The sequence below is a fragment of the Larimichthys crocea genome, chromosome VII, assembly GCF_000972845.2.
Source record: "Larimichthys crocea isolate SSNF chromosome VII, L_crocea_2.0, whole genome shotgun sequence".
Taxonomy (NCBI): domain Eukaryota; kingdom Metazoa; phylum Chordata; class Actinopteri; family Sciaenidae; genus Larimichthys; species Larimichthys crocea.
Genome location: NC_040017.1, coordinates 21,370,726 through 21,388,190, shown reverse-complemented (window position 1 = coordinate 21,388,190; position 17,465 = coordinate 21,370,726). Strand labels below are relative to the sequence as shown.

At 39.5% G+C, this 17,465-nt stretch overlaps 1 protein-coding gene across 3 annotated transcripts in view; it reads right to left on the bottom strand.

The window, feature by feature from the left end:
• The window catches only part of cadm1b (cell adhesion molecule 1b), a 137,946-nt gene extending 122,660 nt beyond the window's left edge, over nt 1-15,286 (bottom strand). For all 3 annotated transcript variants that reach the window (XM_019266355.2, XM_019266357.2, XM_019266356.2), the window contains exons 1-2: nt 15,218-15,286; nt 11,170-11,282 (exon numbers count right to left, since the gene is read on the bottom strand). In XM_019266355.2, coding sequence (XP_019121900.1) covers nt 11,170-11,245 — 76 coding nt within the window. In that variant the 5' untranslated portion in view covers nt 11,246-11,282; nt 15,218-15,286. The remainder of the gene's footprint in view (nt 1-11,169; nt 11,283-15,217) is intronic.
• Between the last annotated feature and the right edge of the window lie 2,179 nt (nt 15,287-17,465).

Genomic DNA, 17,465 nt, shown 5'->3' with positions numbered 1-17,465 from the left:
GAGATCAGAATGCAGAAAAGAGCACGGGGAACTAAAAGTCTGTGTGAGGAATGAACGATGGTTGTTTCTTCAGCTTGAATACGGATGTAAACTCAAACTCGACACTTGTTAGAGCTGTCCTGGTGCTTGTGACTGTTGCTCATCTACGGTAGTCTTGACACCAAACGTTGAACATGGATGTGTGTGTGTTGTTTTTTTTGTCAAATTATGAAACAGGAAGATAATTTGTCATAGTTAGCAAAATGTGTGGTATAAATGGGTGCGGCCTCTCGCAAAAAGCCCTAAAACTTCAGAGCGGATTCACAAAGAAGCATCAAAAATAGTACACTCTGGAGTATATTTATGTATGCAGACATAACTGCTCTTCCGTTTTTTTTCTTCTTCCAGAATTGGTACACTGGTGGAACAAAGAACAGATGAAAGAATTAACTCTGAGTGAAAATCTGACAAGTGGAATCGGCTTATCTTGACAAATGAATAGCATTAATGAAGGTCTGCCACAGAGATCCATCTACACTGAGGACTTTGAGCCGGAGAACTATTTGTACAATATAAGTTGTACAAGACTTTTAATAGGAAAGTTAAAGTGCAGTGAATAACAAAAAAAAAGAAGAATAAGAAGCCAAACAAAACAAACATCAACACCCCTTATGATGAAGAAAAAAACTTTGACTCCATTAAGGCCCATAGCTCATTAAGAGAAACTCAACAAACTTCAACAGCCCTTATTAGAGTCCATTGGGAAAACAGAAGAGAAAGAGGAAAAATATACATCAATTCAACTTTGTGGGAGCAAAAACAAAAGCTAAATGGGAATTATTGATTAAATGAATATGAGAAATTTGCAATTAAATTTCTTTAAATGTTTTAGGGACTTTGGTTGCAACTGTCTTTTAAACCAATCAATGATATAATTATAAACAAAGGCTACTACTGTATTAGTGAATCAGGTCTAATATATATATATATATATATATTTATTTATTTATTTATTTATTTATTTATTTTTTTTAAATGCAGATTCTCCATCTATAAATCATGCTAAAATTGTGCCAAAGACAGAAAGATCTACAGGTACAGTGAGATGTTTTTGAGACGTTTTATAAAAACAATCCAGTGAATTTCGAGTCATTCGGCAAAAGAAAACGCAAATAAGAGCTCGTCTTCATCCACTGTGCGAATTAGGAGTTCGTACACAGGATGAGCAGTAGGTGGCGGCAGTTCTCGAGTCGGGAAAAAAAACTAGATGAAGAGGTCGCAACAAGGTGATGTAAGTCGTACTTCAACCGCTGAAGAACTATGCAGAAAACATGATGTAAATGTATGACATTTCTGTTTCATGTATTAATGTGAGGGAGGTTACATCAGATCTGTGTGAAGTGATCAAAAAAAAAAAGAAAAAGTGTTTCCATCCACAGTTAAGCACACTTTTTTTAAAAAAAAAAGTGATACCTTTGTGGAAACACAGCTATTGTCTGTTTCTCAAATCCATAAAATGTGCTAATTTGAATCGGGTTCACACTGATAAAGTCGTCATTCATCACTTTACTTCTGACAGTGCTGTTGATGGACACTGTTCTCTAACAATGTAACTCAAAGAATAATGAAGACTGTGTGAAACACCTACAGGAACACCTCAGAAGTTTAATTGGCAGTGGCATTTTGAAGTTTGACTCCCACATTGTATCACTGTATCCCTTCCTGTTATGCATAAAACATTACAGTATAGACATTACTGTAATCAGTTAATATGTAATATTCAATTGGGATAAAGCAACAATCTTAAAAGATCAAGAAGCAACCCATAAAAGCCTCACCATGCGCCTGACAGCTTTGATAGAAACACTGTAACAATAGAGGAGCCCTGTGTTAGGTAACCTTCTATCAGCGAATATGGGTTACAGCAAATCAAAAAGTTGCATTAGCCGAGCACAGACATGGATTTGATTTAGAAACAGAACAACTGCTGTGCTGTAAAGCTCCACGTCTGAACTGCAGGGCAGTTGATCGTTTGGCAGCTCACGGTTTACTTTCCTTGTTAGCTACAGACAGGCTGCTATTTGGAAGCCAATGGATCAAGCCCATATTTCCTTTCAAATACATTTACCTGTCATCTTAGATGTAAACAATGTGACTTTGAGTTTCCCCCTTCCATTAGCTCTATTGCCTCCCATGTCTCTCTGCGGTGCAATGACTCAAGTATGAGAAATAATCAATAGGCTCCTGGTTTGGGTGAATGAGTCTTAGTGCTTGGTTTGCACAGTCTTGATCAGCCTGACAATGACAGATTATAGTGCTGTATCCGAGAGTAATTAAGATGGGTCTATTGTCACACTGATAACTCAAGAGCATGATGCCCCCAAGGCAGGCAGCACCAACCTGTCAGACAACAGCTCTCTTCTGTGTAAACAGCGACAAAATGTTCTTATGATTCACCTTGAGAGGAAGTTTTGCATCGACTGTAAATTGTCACGATTTTCTTTCATATTCTTAGCTTTACTAAAGACTACTACTACCACCACTACAATGTTGGCAAGCATGGCTTTAAAAAAAAAAAGAGAATGCACGCACTTTCCTGCCAAATTATCCCCCAAGCTATCCATTTAGTACATTAGGTACCAAGAAGAAGAATGAAGATGCCAATTTTTTTCTAAACCACACTGCATTCCAGGAGTTTCTATTTTGCAATCCCATCCAATCCAACAACAACCTTCGCCATAAATATTCATATTTTTACTGTGGAACGTACATTTTTCTGCAACAATTCTTGAGTGTCAGTGATGTGCGACTCAACGAAATAGTTCAACAGTTCAGGAAATACGTTTATCTCATGTCTCAAGACTGGAAATTGGGGCAAATAGTCCAAAAGTAACAACATCCCCTGTATAGCTCACTAGTTAACATATTGTGTTAGCAGTTTGTTTGTTTTGGCACTTTATGGCTTTTTTTCATTGTGTTATTTCTTGGTCAGGACCATTAACTTCCTGGAGTCAATGCTGGTTGCCTGGCAACTGGTCCCAGCCACTTGATTTTCATCTGGATTAAACAAACGAGACACGTGTTAATTAGTGAGCTTAGAGGTGCTGGCAGGAGCATTTTATTTATTTATTTTCTTACCTTTGAACAGAATCAGACTAGCTGCCCCCCTCTCTAGTTTCCAGTGATTATGCTAAGATAAACTAATCAGCTCCAGTTAGTTAGCAGACAGAGTTAACTCTCTGTTAGAGTTGAGAAGATGAAAGAAAGTGCATGCTGTTGCTTTGATGTGCTAATGTCGGACTCTGTAGTGGTGTTGTCAAATTAAGTTACATTAATTGTTAGTTGTTTCTTGTATATTTGCTTCCCCTACATGTAAATGAAACACTTATCAATGTCATTCAGTCCAATAAAGCACCATCACAACGTAAAATCACCAAATAGGTAAAATTACAGCCAAAAAAGGTTGATGATGATCAATTTATGGTTTAAATCAGTTTTTAAGCAAAAATGGCAAATATATATTGGTTCAAGTGAGAATTTTTCATCTTTTCTCTTGTAAATTTGCTATTTTGGGTTGTTTTTGGTTTTAGATTTTGTATTCTAAATGATGAAGTTAGTTGGGAAAAGTAGCATTTCATCAGCACCCAAACATTTTAAATAAAATAGAATTTACTTCAAGGCTATTGGCCTGAATACATTATATGGGAGTTTTTTTATTCTGCTCCTTTAGTGTATTTAATGCGGTTTGTTTAAGACTTGTTTGGTCTTTCCAGCTGGCATCCCTGGGTGTATTGCTCAAATAAAATTAGGGAAACATTGGGGTGCACTGCTTAAACGAAACGTAGAAGTTTGGAAGGACCGGGCTATTCTAATGTTGTCCCCAAGTCTTGCTCTATCCTGCTGTGTAAGGGAATAATATTTCATTCAGTCTGCATAAATGCATTTGCAAACAGCACTCCAACAAGAAAGGGAAAGACTGATTCCAGGGGATGCTGTTATGAAAGCAAGGTACCTGTCCTAATATTTCACTGCATATAAGAAAGAATCTGGGAAAATGAGATATTTTACATTTTTACTCTAATCTCAGAGTAAAGCACGGCATCAGCAGCACATTGGCCGCCTATTAGCAATGTAAGATTTATCGATTAGTGTAGCGTTTGCATTCTGTTGGCACACGCTTGCACGGAGTAGATGTATTTTTGATTTGCTCCAGCGGCGATGCATCACTTCCACCTGTGTGCAGCTGCTTACGGGGGACTCCAGGTACACAGTGGTTATTTTATCAGGCTCAGATCTGCCCAAACAAGCCCAGAGAGGAGACAGAAAGGTTCTGCTCCCCGACTGCTGTGTGTGATACGAGGTGCGACTACTGAGCTCTGCCATCAAACCACAGTGGACACGGGTCTGAAGAGGATGTGTGTGCCGACCCAAAAAGCTACTCAACTCTTATTTCGTCTAAAGGTGACCAAAACATAAAGCTGTGTAATGATACGCCTACTCATTGTTCAAACAGAGAGCCAACACATCGAGCAGCTGACGTTTAAAGCACAGGAACCTTTTTTCATTCCCATTCAAGCAGTGGATTAGTGTGAGCTCGATAACTGGATTTATCGATTAGAGATTGAGCCTTCCCTCTCAGAAAGATTTCCCTTTTCCCACCGCATTGATCAACATTTTATTTTGCCTTAATGGTGTGAGCTCTGGACTCTCAAGGTTCTTTTTCTTGAATTTTCTCTTTAGCGGAGACTGACAGGACCAGTTTCTTAAAAAAATATTATCTACATCTCTCATATTCCCTGTGATGAACTGGCAGCTTGTCCATGGCGCTCTTGCCCAGTGCCAGCTGTGATCGGGCTCCAGACCCCCTGCAAGCCTGATAAGGATAAGCAGTTAGGGAAAATGGATGGATGAATATGTCTTATATTTGAATATATCCTGCGATGTTCCCTTTTATGTTAAGGTACAAGGCGAACATTTGCTTATTCTTGGGCTGTAATTGTGGCTCCCCTTTGGCACAAATGCTAATTTTGAACGCTGTGATGCTCTGATGAAATATTTGATCTAATATTATTGAGATTTGGTGTCTCAGATATTGCATAGGACACATGAACAAGGAAACTAATTATGGAGAGCGCCCCCTTTGGGCTTGTTAGTGTAATTTTAAAAAAAATGCCATAATGGAGCAATGAGTTAAAGTAAAAATCAGTTGCAACAGAGACACATGATACAGATATTACAGGGCAGATCAATGGCTCTCTTTGAATACAAGTAGCACATATACCATGCTATTTGAAAAGAGAAAAGGTGTGCCTGTCATCACTGTCAAATCACAGCTAGAAAGAATATTACAATTTAAAAGCATTATTTATTTTGTACTACATGACGAAGGAAAGGCGGGCATACTTCAAATGCCTCTTAAAGTTCTCATAAATAACGACCGTGCTGTCTTAACAGTCTATTTTACTATGTCGTGTGCGCCACCATAGTTTAGTTTGCTGGCATGCTAACATTTGCCAAATGGTGCTAAACACAAAAATACAGCTAGAGGTTGAGGAAGAGATTTTTTTGTTTGTTTGTTTGGTATTTGGACAAATTCAATTTAAAAATGACCTTTTGGAAGACTAACCCAGGAAGACTAACAACCACTTTGTAGAAGCTTATGGGAATCCAAAAAGAGCATGATGGTGGCATATGAATGAAATGTTGTGGAGCATGAACGTGAGTACCAAATATCAAGCAAACAATCGGAAAAGGTGTCAAGCTGTTTCGCTGAAGACTAGAAATGACAAACTCAAGGTGGTGCCAAAAAGAAAAGTGAAAGAATCATGAGGGGTTCACCCTCTGGGCAGCGGTTTACTATATTACTGCACATTTGTGAAAAGGCTCAGTGAAATCACAGTGTAGCAGGAGACCATGCAGCAGCGGCAGCGCATAGCAGATGGATTCTCCCTCCAGTCCCTGTACAACTTTATTTCAAATGTATTTGGCGAACACAGGCACACTGTAGTAAAATGTAAGGACGGTTTAAAGGTATGAAATTTTGAATCTCATCCAGCCAGTAAAAAAAAAAAAAAAAAGTTGAATTACTGGCATCTGTGTTGTTATGTGTGAGAGACAGATGAATGGTCTCAATACCTCCCCCTAACATCCCTGCAAGAAAGGGGGAAGATGAGAGAATCACTTCTAGCCATTTATTTTAAAGCTGGATTCACATTTTTTTTACAAATTTGGTTTGAATTATGAAGCGGTGCAGGTTACAGAGGATATCTGCCCATTGGAGCTCCTCATTTATAAAGTACTGTGCTTTGACGGCTCCACAGCCTTAATGGTGGCTTGTAATTGCTCAATCACCCATACTAATGTGCACTCTACGCCCTTTTTCAAAACAAAACATTGCATTTCCTTTTTATTTATTTTTTTTCCCCCTCATTGTGGACCTGATTGTCACCGTCTAAGCATCGCAGCCAATAGTGAGTGAGGTCTCTCAGATCCGGGGAACAGAGAGAACAATGTCATATTCATAAGCAGAGACATCAGCTCTCCTCCTCATTACCACAGCACAGTCATGAATGGAGGCTTCTGTCCCCACAATCATGAAAGGACCTGTCATCTGTCTGTTTCTCCTAATTGACTGTTTACTACATTTCAACGCAGACAGACAGACACATTTTTGATCGTCCCCAAGTTTGTCATTCAGTTTGACACGGCAGCGCAAATTAAGTTGTTATTTTTCTTCATATATTTACTACATAACTCAAAGTGGTAGCACGTCTATAGCAGAACTCCTGTGACCTTGACAAAACAGCTAGATACAGTACTTACTTGAAGGTCCCACTATAAAGTATGTGGACAAAAACTCTTGTGCCCAGCACCCAAGGTGATGTTTTTAAAAGCAGAGATTGCACTCTTTCAGAGCCTGAAAAGAATGTTAAATCAAGGGTTGAAAGAGATTTTCAATTTTTTTTCTTTGCCAGCATGGACCTTCGCAACCATCTTCTTTCTGGCTAAACTGATTGACTTGCTACAACCTTTGACTTGGAAGGACATACAAAACCAAAGTGAAATCTGGCTATTCATTCAGAGTTGCAAGGACCCTCTGCTCTCAGAACCAACATATGAGCGATCTTAAAGAGGATGCAAAGTTCGGGCATCGCACATTAACACAAGGCCCTGCGCTCAGACAAGGCAATAATGGCTTAAATACATTCGCTGCAGAGACGTGCACACACGGGAGCAAAACTCAAGCAGAAAACACAGCCCGGAGGTGTGATGTCCTCAGTGAAATGACAGCAAAGCCCACATCACTTACTTTGTTACATCTGACACCAGTGGCTAAATTCCTTTCATGCATCAGCTGCCAATTCTCTGGCAGCCCCCGCCCTTTTCAACAGTATGATTAGCTGCAACCGCAGAAAGTAGTGCCATGCATTATCTAGCAATTAGAGTGGAGCTTATTACGCAGAGTTTAATGTAAATTTAATGAGCAATAAATTCCATTTCTTTAAATAGAAGAGTTTATTATTCTTACAAATGATGTACTTGTGGTGATTTCAATATACAGGCAATGAAATACTTCACAAGCGGGCACATATCAATGGCCCATTAAGTGCGGTATTAAATGTATCCTGAAACACAGTTCTGTATAAGTGCCATTTTCGAAAGACAGCGAAGAGAGACGACCATTTCAGTTTGCTATAGAGACATTGCTGATACTGTGGTATGGTTCTGAGTGGAGTTTGTAGCTACATTTTAAGCTGGTTTCACAGTCTCAGTTGTGAGGATTTGCTCCTTTTTGTTAACTAAGTGCCAGTGTGTCAGATTTAAGAGACTGTATTCACAAAATATGGCAGAAATTGAATATTATATGCATAACTATGTTTTATTGGTATATAATCACCTGAGAATAAGAATCATTGTTCTGTTTTGCCTTAGAAGAAATTTACTACATAGATCTGACGACGATCGATCAGCAGATTAATCCATGATGGAAATAAACAGAGGTTTAGTTGTTGAGCTCTAACTAAGTGCAAGATTAATATACTTGCTCTTGTATGTTTTTGTTTAATCCTACCTCATACTTAACGCAACAAACTTTGTTGACTGCACTTACCTGTTACTTGCAGAATAACACATAACACACAAACCCCATGACAGCCTAAGTCAGATTGAGTTGCCTCAGACAGAAGTAAAGAAAGAAAGAAAGAAAGAAAGAAAGAAAGAAAGAAAGAAAGAAAGAAAGAAAGAAAGAGGAAAGAAGTGCCATTTAGCTGTTAATGTCACTGTAAAACTGTGACATTTAGACACTGCTTACACATACTGTTAATACATCAGTAAAAATAATCAGGTAAAAATACCTCACTGTATAATGAAATAGAAATCACAGGGGACCGTGTGTAGGATTTAGTCGTGTCTAGCAGTGAATGCTGAATACCGCCCTCTCCTTCCGAGCATGTAGGAGATAACACGGCATCCTCAAAACTTAAGAAAAACTGGTTTACTGTAGAAACGTGGCAGACTTCGAGCTCCCTCTGTGGATTTAAAGGCTCATTCTAAGGTAACGAAAACACAACACATATTCAATTTGACCCAATATATCCTCCTAAATGTTACACACTGACCTTTTAATATTCTTTGCCGTTTTTAATCGCAGTAATGAAGCATTTTTACACCGTTATATCGCTGCTTTATACTTCATTTTGTGATCTGAAGCTCAACTTTTTCTCTAAGTATGCATATACAGGTATGAATGTACTTCCTGCAGGCCCCAGTGTGCTCCACCAAGCCAGGGACATCAACACTTGTGTGACAATTGACGAAATGAAACCTCCACCACACACACACACACACACACACACTGTAAGCAAACACAAACTGGAGGGCAGAGCAGCACACTGCTAGCAGATTTCAGCAGTATCCGTTTCAAAGCCTAACCCCACCATAAGCAGCAAAGAGACGGACATCTTCAATTACTCATCGCGTCACGTGCCAACTGGCAACCGAGAGCACTGTAACAACTGTACGTTTCCTTTTGTTTCTCTCAGATCCCGTCCTTCAGTGGTGCCTTGAGGCTTCATGACAGCTCGTATTGATCCCCTTCGCCATCACTCAACCCCGACGAATGACTTTAAGCTGGCAATAAGTGAGATTATGCAACCTTCTGATATTCGACTATCTGATATGCTATAACAGGCCGAGTCCCGGGAGATGCAGGGAGAGAAATACTGCTAAACAGATTCTTTGTTCAAATGCAAAAAAAAAAGTCTCAGCGTTTCATAACAGGATGCTCAGCCAAGGCAGCTCTTTGGCTTTATGAGTCACTCTGTAGGAACAAGTTTCTCTGACGATGTCCAGCGTCAGCTGTCTCTCTTTCATTAATTATCTCTTGTTCCTTATCTTCATAATAAACTGAACACCTTTTGTGTCAAGCAGCAATCCAGTTAGTGGGGTTGTTTTCCTCTCGCCAGAGAAGTTCAAATCCACTGATTCTTCATTATTAACTAAGAAAAATTGGAAGCTGTCAAAAAGCAGATTGTCAGCAATTCACAAGGCGAGAGCTTGGGCCCCTTGTTTCTGCTCCCAGCAGCTGCTTCGAAGACAATCAAACAAATGAAAAACCTCAGGTCAGATCAGGACCATCTCTGCCTTGAGGGATTTTACCTGAAACCAAGGGGCCGCATCGGTTTCCTGATGCTGCAAAACCTCGTTGTGTCGAGCTAGGGGGTTATTGCGCATTCATGATGCATTATTTTATTTGACTGAGAGGTTAATTAACTTAATGTGACAAGGAGGCGCCAGACAATGCTGTAAATGTCATTCAGCTGCTATTCAACACAAACCATAATAAATCCAACAACTGTGAAATGAAAGCCTTGTGAGCAGTGAGCTGGAAAAAAAAAAACAACAACAACATAAAAACAAAGAAAAATCATCATGTATATTACTGGTAACCTCATTTTGAGAGCAGCCACACAGAGGCTTTGATGAGTTTCTGCAGACCTGTTGATGTGTGATGCAGATACCCACTATTGCACAGTAAGTCGACACTATTGGCAACACCTGAAACAGGAATTAACCCACTAAGAAGTCACTCAAGTAGTCTTCAAGTGTAAAATCTTGTCATCGCAACTGTTGCTTGCCTTTTTTAAAACAACCTCAGGGATTGACAACAGGACAACATGTCCATCCTGACGGCTGGGGAGGGATTTGCAAAAAGTGACATTTTAACCGCTTCACATGCGTCAGTATTGTCAGCGGATACGTTTTCCAGGAAAGAAAAAAAAAAAAAAAAACACTGACGCATGCAACTCTGATGCAACCACGGTGGAATAACGACGGGGGGAGAAAAGGATGGGACTGCAATGGTCGTGCACATTTCAGGGCGACCCTGGTTCACGCAGTTTGGCATGCTGTAAAGACTAACAGCGACATTTACATCTCCAGCCTCAGTGGAGAAGTGAAGACTGCGGACTGGAAAACACACACACACACACACTACACATGCACACATACACACACACACACACACACACATACACACACTGGCATCTAAGGGATGCAGTTGTGCGGCCAGAGGACACTGTGCAAAACGAGAGCTGCAATGCGTGTTTTTTTTTTCTCTCTCTCCTCCAAAGCGCACCTGAAGCGCAGACTTGAGAGATTGTGATGAGTTGGGACTGTGAATGGTTTATTGCGGTTATGTGCGTGAGAGTCGTGTTCTCTCGTGGCCAGTGTGATTTGATCATAAAGAGACACGTTTCAGTGAGCATTGCCTTCAACTTGCCCCTACGGGTGTAAACACCGTGCGACCATTTTACTACATTATCGCCGGTGATACTTTCTCTCTCGCCTTTGCGATTATTACTTTTTATGGCAGTCCTTCTGTAGCCTATTGCAGTACCACAACTCAGGACAACACCCCATCAATCAGCGCTTTAAAAAAAACATAAGTAGCCCAACAGTGTCGAGAAAGCAGCGTGGATATTTCAGATTTCGACATCGTTATCAGAGCGATAGAAAGTGATGCTGAGATTTAAAGGGGGGAAAAGCTTGTGCGCATCTAGCGCGCAAACGCACCACAACTTCTCCCCGGTACTCCTCTGGCTTTAAGCTGTAAAAGGAAACGGGGGTAATTCTGCAGCACACAAAACGGCAAATGTGATCCTTTAGAAAAAATCAAATAAAACTACTTACCTTTCGGAAGAAACGATGCTGAAATCACGAAAACATAGAGAGAAATAGCGAGAGATCCGCTCCCCGTGATCGCCATGTTGGACACCTGCTTGAGACTGGCGGCGCTAAATCACCTAGAGACGGCCATGGGATGAAAATGTAGACACATGAGAGGCGGAGGGAGGGCTCAAGAAGGGAGCCTGCTATCATATTGGGCTGCATTATGTTGCAATGACATCTAGGCCTTTAAAATAATATAGGAATATTACAATGATACATTAGATTTTTTTTAAAATATATTTAAAAAAAACAAAACGCTGCAATAGTACCCAGCACCACCAAACACTGACAGACTGTGATTCCCGATAGGGATATTGGAGGAGCATTATAGAGATGCCACGGGAAGTGTAAAATACACCAGAGCGCGGTGAGATAACCATAAACTCACCACCGAGAACCACTGACACTTTATAGGAATATTATAGTAATTTTCTTTTATGGTTATAGTCTGTTAGTTCATGTGGGTGAGGCCAACCTATACTCAACTGTCTGCACTGAAGCACAAATAATACTGAACTAAAACAGCATTTAGTTTATGGTTATTATACAGTAGTGGTGCAAATAAGCAGTGTAAGCTGCTGTTTGTTGAGCAGAGTGTGTGTCAGGCTGCGAAGAAAGAATAACACACGTTTATGCAACTTTTTCCATCAACATAATTTAAGGCAAAGTGTCACATGTGGAGTTGAAACGTCCTCGCAGAGGTTTTGTGGTTTCGTGTCGGTGCTGGGGCATGCACAAACCTGCCTAATTAAAGGAGTAATCAGTGAAGTTTGGTGGAACTCCTGTGCTCAATGCCATTTTTAGTACTCAAAGAGCGCCCCCTTTTCTTTAAATGGTGTATTACATTTTGTAATTGTAGCTGACACTTAGTGCCGGGGAGGTGGCGTGCTCCTCCAAATTGAAAATCACATCAGAGTTTCACATTTTGAAATCACACCGCTTGAATGGAAATGAAATACTAGAGATTATTAATAAGTGTGACCAACTGAACTCTCCTCTTCGTCCTCCGCTTCGTCTTCTGTGTGTGCTTTATTATATCTGGTGATGTATCAACTCCCCCGCTGAAACTTATTCTCACCTGAAGAAAGTACATTCGGAATATCTTATGGGAATCACAGAGCTACAGAGAGCCGTGCATGACAACGTTGAATCTCATTTCCCTTTTTCATTGTGTCAAAACAGCACAAAGGCTGCTAATTGCACAATCTATTCTCTGAGACTGCGTGTCAGTCCTCATTCCATGGATGAGTAGATAGCATTTAGAGCTTCAGTCTAATGCTGCAGCCGTCCCTATCACTACAGATTGAATTCCACACATCAAATTTATTTCAGATGTTATTATCTGTGGCAGCTTGCCAGTTCTGCCTGCCACTCACATAATGTCTCCACAAGGTGTTTTCTCCACACAGCGGTGGCCAGGCTTCTTTATTTTCCAACAGCACAGCATTGGTGGGCACCAGTCTGCTGCACCTGGTCCTCAATACGTTATATTTCCACATTTTGTATTTGTTTTTCAAATTTGTAACTTTTTTTTTGGGAGGGGGTGGGGGGTACAAATAATTTGATCGACTGATGCTTGATTTCCGTTCCTATTCACTCACACTCCACAATTTGTTTCCACTCCCTGGTGATTCACTCCACTATACTGCATGGCATCCCCCCTTGCTCACGAGAATAGATGGGGGTGAGGATGTCTCTGAAAAGAGAAGCCCAGCGTCTGTCTCCCCGAGCGAGATGAATAATGAATAGGAGTGGATCAGATGACTGAACTGCTTCATCTGGATCCTCCATGGTAATGCCCAGTCATAGATTCTCTGTATGTCTGCGTATGGTCATGTGTGATTATGTGTTCTCAGGCTATGCAGCTTGCAAACAGTTAAGCAGTTTGTTTTGGAGCTTGCATATGAGCTAGTTACACACTGAACACTGGTGCTGCCATTTAATAGGGCAGCCGTCAGCATTTTCTATTTAAATTAGTGGGGAAACTGGTAAGAAACGATTTTCGTCCAGGCCTCTTTTCGCACTTAATGTTTGATTAGAGATGCAATGGTTTTAAATTAAGATTTCTTTCCCCCCTTGGTATGAAATCAATCAAATTAACGGAAATTGAATTATTTGAGATGGTAATCTATTTAAGCAAACCATTCACCATGAAAATGTTTTCCTCCTGTTGTGAACGGAAGAATAATTGAATCAGACCCTCGTAAGTGACCCCCAATGGCTGAGCAAGAACAAGGCTTATCGAAACGAAATGTAGATTTTCTCATGCATAGAACACATAAGTGTAGCAGGCAGAGGGTTGTAAAATTCAATTTACCTCACATAATATGTCCATGGATCCGCATTTGTGTGATATGTAACATGGTCCTATCGACCGATGGGAGTAGAATAAGAATAATGGATTGTAATGTGTGTTTGCATGCCTCTGCCCAGTCCATATATAACCCCCTCAAAGACATATTCACATTTTTTTTAAACTTATTTTAGCAAAACAGCATTTGTAAAGTCGAACAGTGCTCCTGCGGATTTCCGTCCACCCCCCACCCCATAGCAAATTATTACAGGAAATGATATTCCAAATATATCACCACAGGTCATCAATTCTTCATGCCTTCGAGGGATGAAACATGTGCACTCAATTGGTTTCCTGCCTTTTTTTGTCAGCAACATACATGTGGGAGCGGCTTCTAAATCACATTTATACATGTTTTTGAGAAAGGAAATCCAACATTTACTGCAAGTAAATGTCAAAGAGCATTGTGTTGGGATGATTTAATGATTTACTTACATTCAGTTGATTATTTCCTATTAATAAATAACCATTACAGGGTGAATTTGGCTTGCTTGTTTTGCAAAAGAAAGGCTTTACAAATATACTGTATTCTCATCTCAATATGTAAATGGCATACAATAATGATCTCCATCATTCTCTGTCTTTGCCCCAACAGAAAACACCTAAATACCTAATTGTCAGACACATGCTGCACATTTTATCAGCCGATGCACACACAGGCAATTTTGCATCCCACCAAACCCACAGCAGGTGACTGTAATAAATCACGAGTCACGTGGTACCTTACAGAGGCTTAATGGTAATAAATTTGTCAGGGTAGAGTGTATGTCAAGTTGGCTCGGATGGGCCTGAATGGGTCTCTTTCTTGTCTCAATATGTGTTGAAGAGAAATATTGTTTCAGTCCTCCTGAACTCTGAAACACTCAGACTCGCACTCTGCATTTTTTCAGAGCTTGGTGTTATTGACCCACTTTCACCTTTTTATCTCTTTCAAGTGGTCTACCTAATGCAACATTTTATTTTTATATATATATATACACACAAACTATATATACCTTGAGCCATCTTTTCTGTCTGATTTAACTCACCTTCTGTATACAAGTGCACCACCATTCATGCTCCTAATGTGGTCATTTAAATTAATACTTGTAATTATGTCGGCATCTTTTTTTCATATACTTGGACTGTCAGTGCTTTGGTTGATTTGGTCCAGTTTGCAGTATACTACCACGGTATTTTTTACTATATCTCTTACTATACCACTCAACACTTGCTTTTATCTAATTAATTCAGCCCTTTATTCATAACCTTTGGCTGTCTATTTGATCTGTTTATTCATCTCCACTTCTCTGCTCACCTGGTTTTCACACTTTCTCAATTGCAACTCTAGTATCAAGTAGTATGGTTGATTTAATGTGAATCTTTTTGAATCCACATTTAATAAATGTTTTTAAAGTAGGTATCATCCCTCCAGGCAAGTGCAGACACCCCCCTGTGGTACAAGTAGCCAGAGGGCCATGATCTGAATGCTTGTATGTACAAAAAGCTGTTTAAAGACATTAAATGCGCTACTTTGGTCACACATGATCACAAATAAGAGCGAACTCAACAACGTGTTCTGTAAGAAAGATGGCCTCTTTCTTACCCACAGCAACATTCAACACTGGAGTTAAGTGAATATCTTAAAAACATGATTAATGTAATCAAAAACACAACCTGTCAGTTTTGAGTCCTCTGTGGAAGCCATCTTGTGCTGGTGCTCAAACAGGAAGCACACCTCAAAGGTGACCCTTGTATGTGGTGTGTGAGTAGGCGGGTTCATAGATTTGATTGGATATCAGGTGTGTGAAGAAATTTCAGTTAATTAAGACAAATACTGCATGATGTGCATATAACTGGTTTAATATTTGTATTTGTATATATTAAAGAATCAATTGAGACCTTTTTGGTATGAGCAAATTAAAAAAACTATGTATATTTCTTGTTAACCTTGTTGCCTCTATAGCCTGATAGGCCAGTTTTAAATGGAGAGGCGGGCTCTCATACTGTATGTTTGTTTCCTATATGAAGAGTAGTACCATAAATGTTTCAGATATGAAGAAGGATGTGAAGTGATTTCTTTTTTTCTGATTTTCTTTGTTTTATTTAAAAAATAAAGTAAAATAAAAACCTATCCAATTAAGTCCTATTTGTCCTTCACATCTGTTGGCCAGCATCATGTTTTCTCTTCCACATATTGTGCCAAGCTGCCCTGCATCTCACCTTGCAACAAATGCTTTCTTCAAACTAGTACAAAAGCATGTGAATAAAAAGCAAACAAAGCTCAAATTTCTATGGTTACATACTCACATGGCAGCCGGTGATGTATCGCCAGCGTTGACTTTGAAAAAGTTGCGAGCGTGACAGGATGGAGAAACTTTAAAACAATAGGAAGAATATTTTTTTGATTTTATTTTATTTCTTGCAACATTTTGTTCCAGACTTCATTATCAGATACACCTGCTGTAGTTTTTCTTGTTCTGTAGTTATGCATTACTGGAATTATTGGCACAGCTGGAACACTTGGCTGGCGAATACCTCCAAACAGTAGATTGAGCAGCATAATGCAGGGCTAGGGTCATTAGCATTAAACTGTCCATGACTATTTCTGCTGCGAGCCAAACGGCTGATGGCAACCCGCTGTTAATAAAGAACATCATGCCTATAAATTAGATTGAGTGTGAATGAAAAAAAAAATCCCAGTATATCACGCACATATAGAACCATTTCAAACCACATAAAGGCATGTTTAGTCATCAAAGCCTGCAGCAACACAAAGGAATTTCAACCTAGGTCATACTGTTGAAAAAACAGACCGCATGATGCTTCAAAGCACTACAAAAGACATGGACATTTGATCAGATTCAGTTCTTTAGAGCACATTAATGTACTTCCTCCAAATAGCATTAAATCGCATGAGGATTAGGACACATTTGCATATCAATTAGGCAGAAAAATTCAAACAAAGCATGCATCTTCCAAAATCCAGATGAATGATTTGACACATATAAGACCTGCAGTAGATATAGGTCAACCAGAGGTAAATCCCAAAAGTCCCAGAGGTACTCTTCAGATAATAAACCTGCCCTGAGATTTAAGATTAGGAGTCTGACTCTTGTTCTGCTTGTGTGGGCATTAGTTCATCTTGTCAGGCACTAAAACCTCAACAGTAAAGCAAAAAAAGCAAGTTCATTATCTTCTGTTTTTCACCATTTAAAACTCAAACTAAGCCAATATTTTCCCAAGGTCTGTGCTGATCAGTTCCAATGATTACACTGCAAAAAAAAAAAAAAAACACCAACTGAGGAGAAATCAAACCTCAGAAAATCCAATAAAATGCTTTAACCTTGACAGTGCATGTAGCAATCATCTGTAATCCTATTGGATACGCAAATTAGTCTCTAAGACTATGCTTTCACACATCAAAATAATTTCATTTTTCAATTACTGAAATCAAAGACACAATAATATGGCTTTGGAACATCCAATCACTTCTTAATATTTTTTTTTAAATCTGCAAATGTATTGAAAAACATGGAAAGGTTAATATCTTTTAGTGTCAAGCATCGGTAGAAGATGTCTTTGTCAAAAATGCTTTTCGCTTTAAGAAATTGTGTGAGCATCAAAGCCGTACTCTAAGGGTGAGTTTGTGAGGAATTGCATGTAGGTTGCATGTGACAGGATTTTTTGCCAACACCAACCTGACAGGAAATCTGGAGTCAAATTAAAGCAATGTGACATAGAAATTTGGATTTTATGCGATTTTAGTGCCCCCCAGTTTCAGAGAGTGATGCTTCTTTCGTAAATATGGACAACTGTACGCGTGTATTTGTTAAAACGTCGACAACTTTGTTAACAGTGCAACAAACATAAGACATAGCAACCAGTTAATACTACTTACACAAAGCCCAGCTCAGCGTCTGTC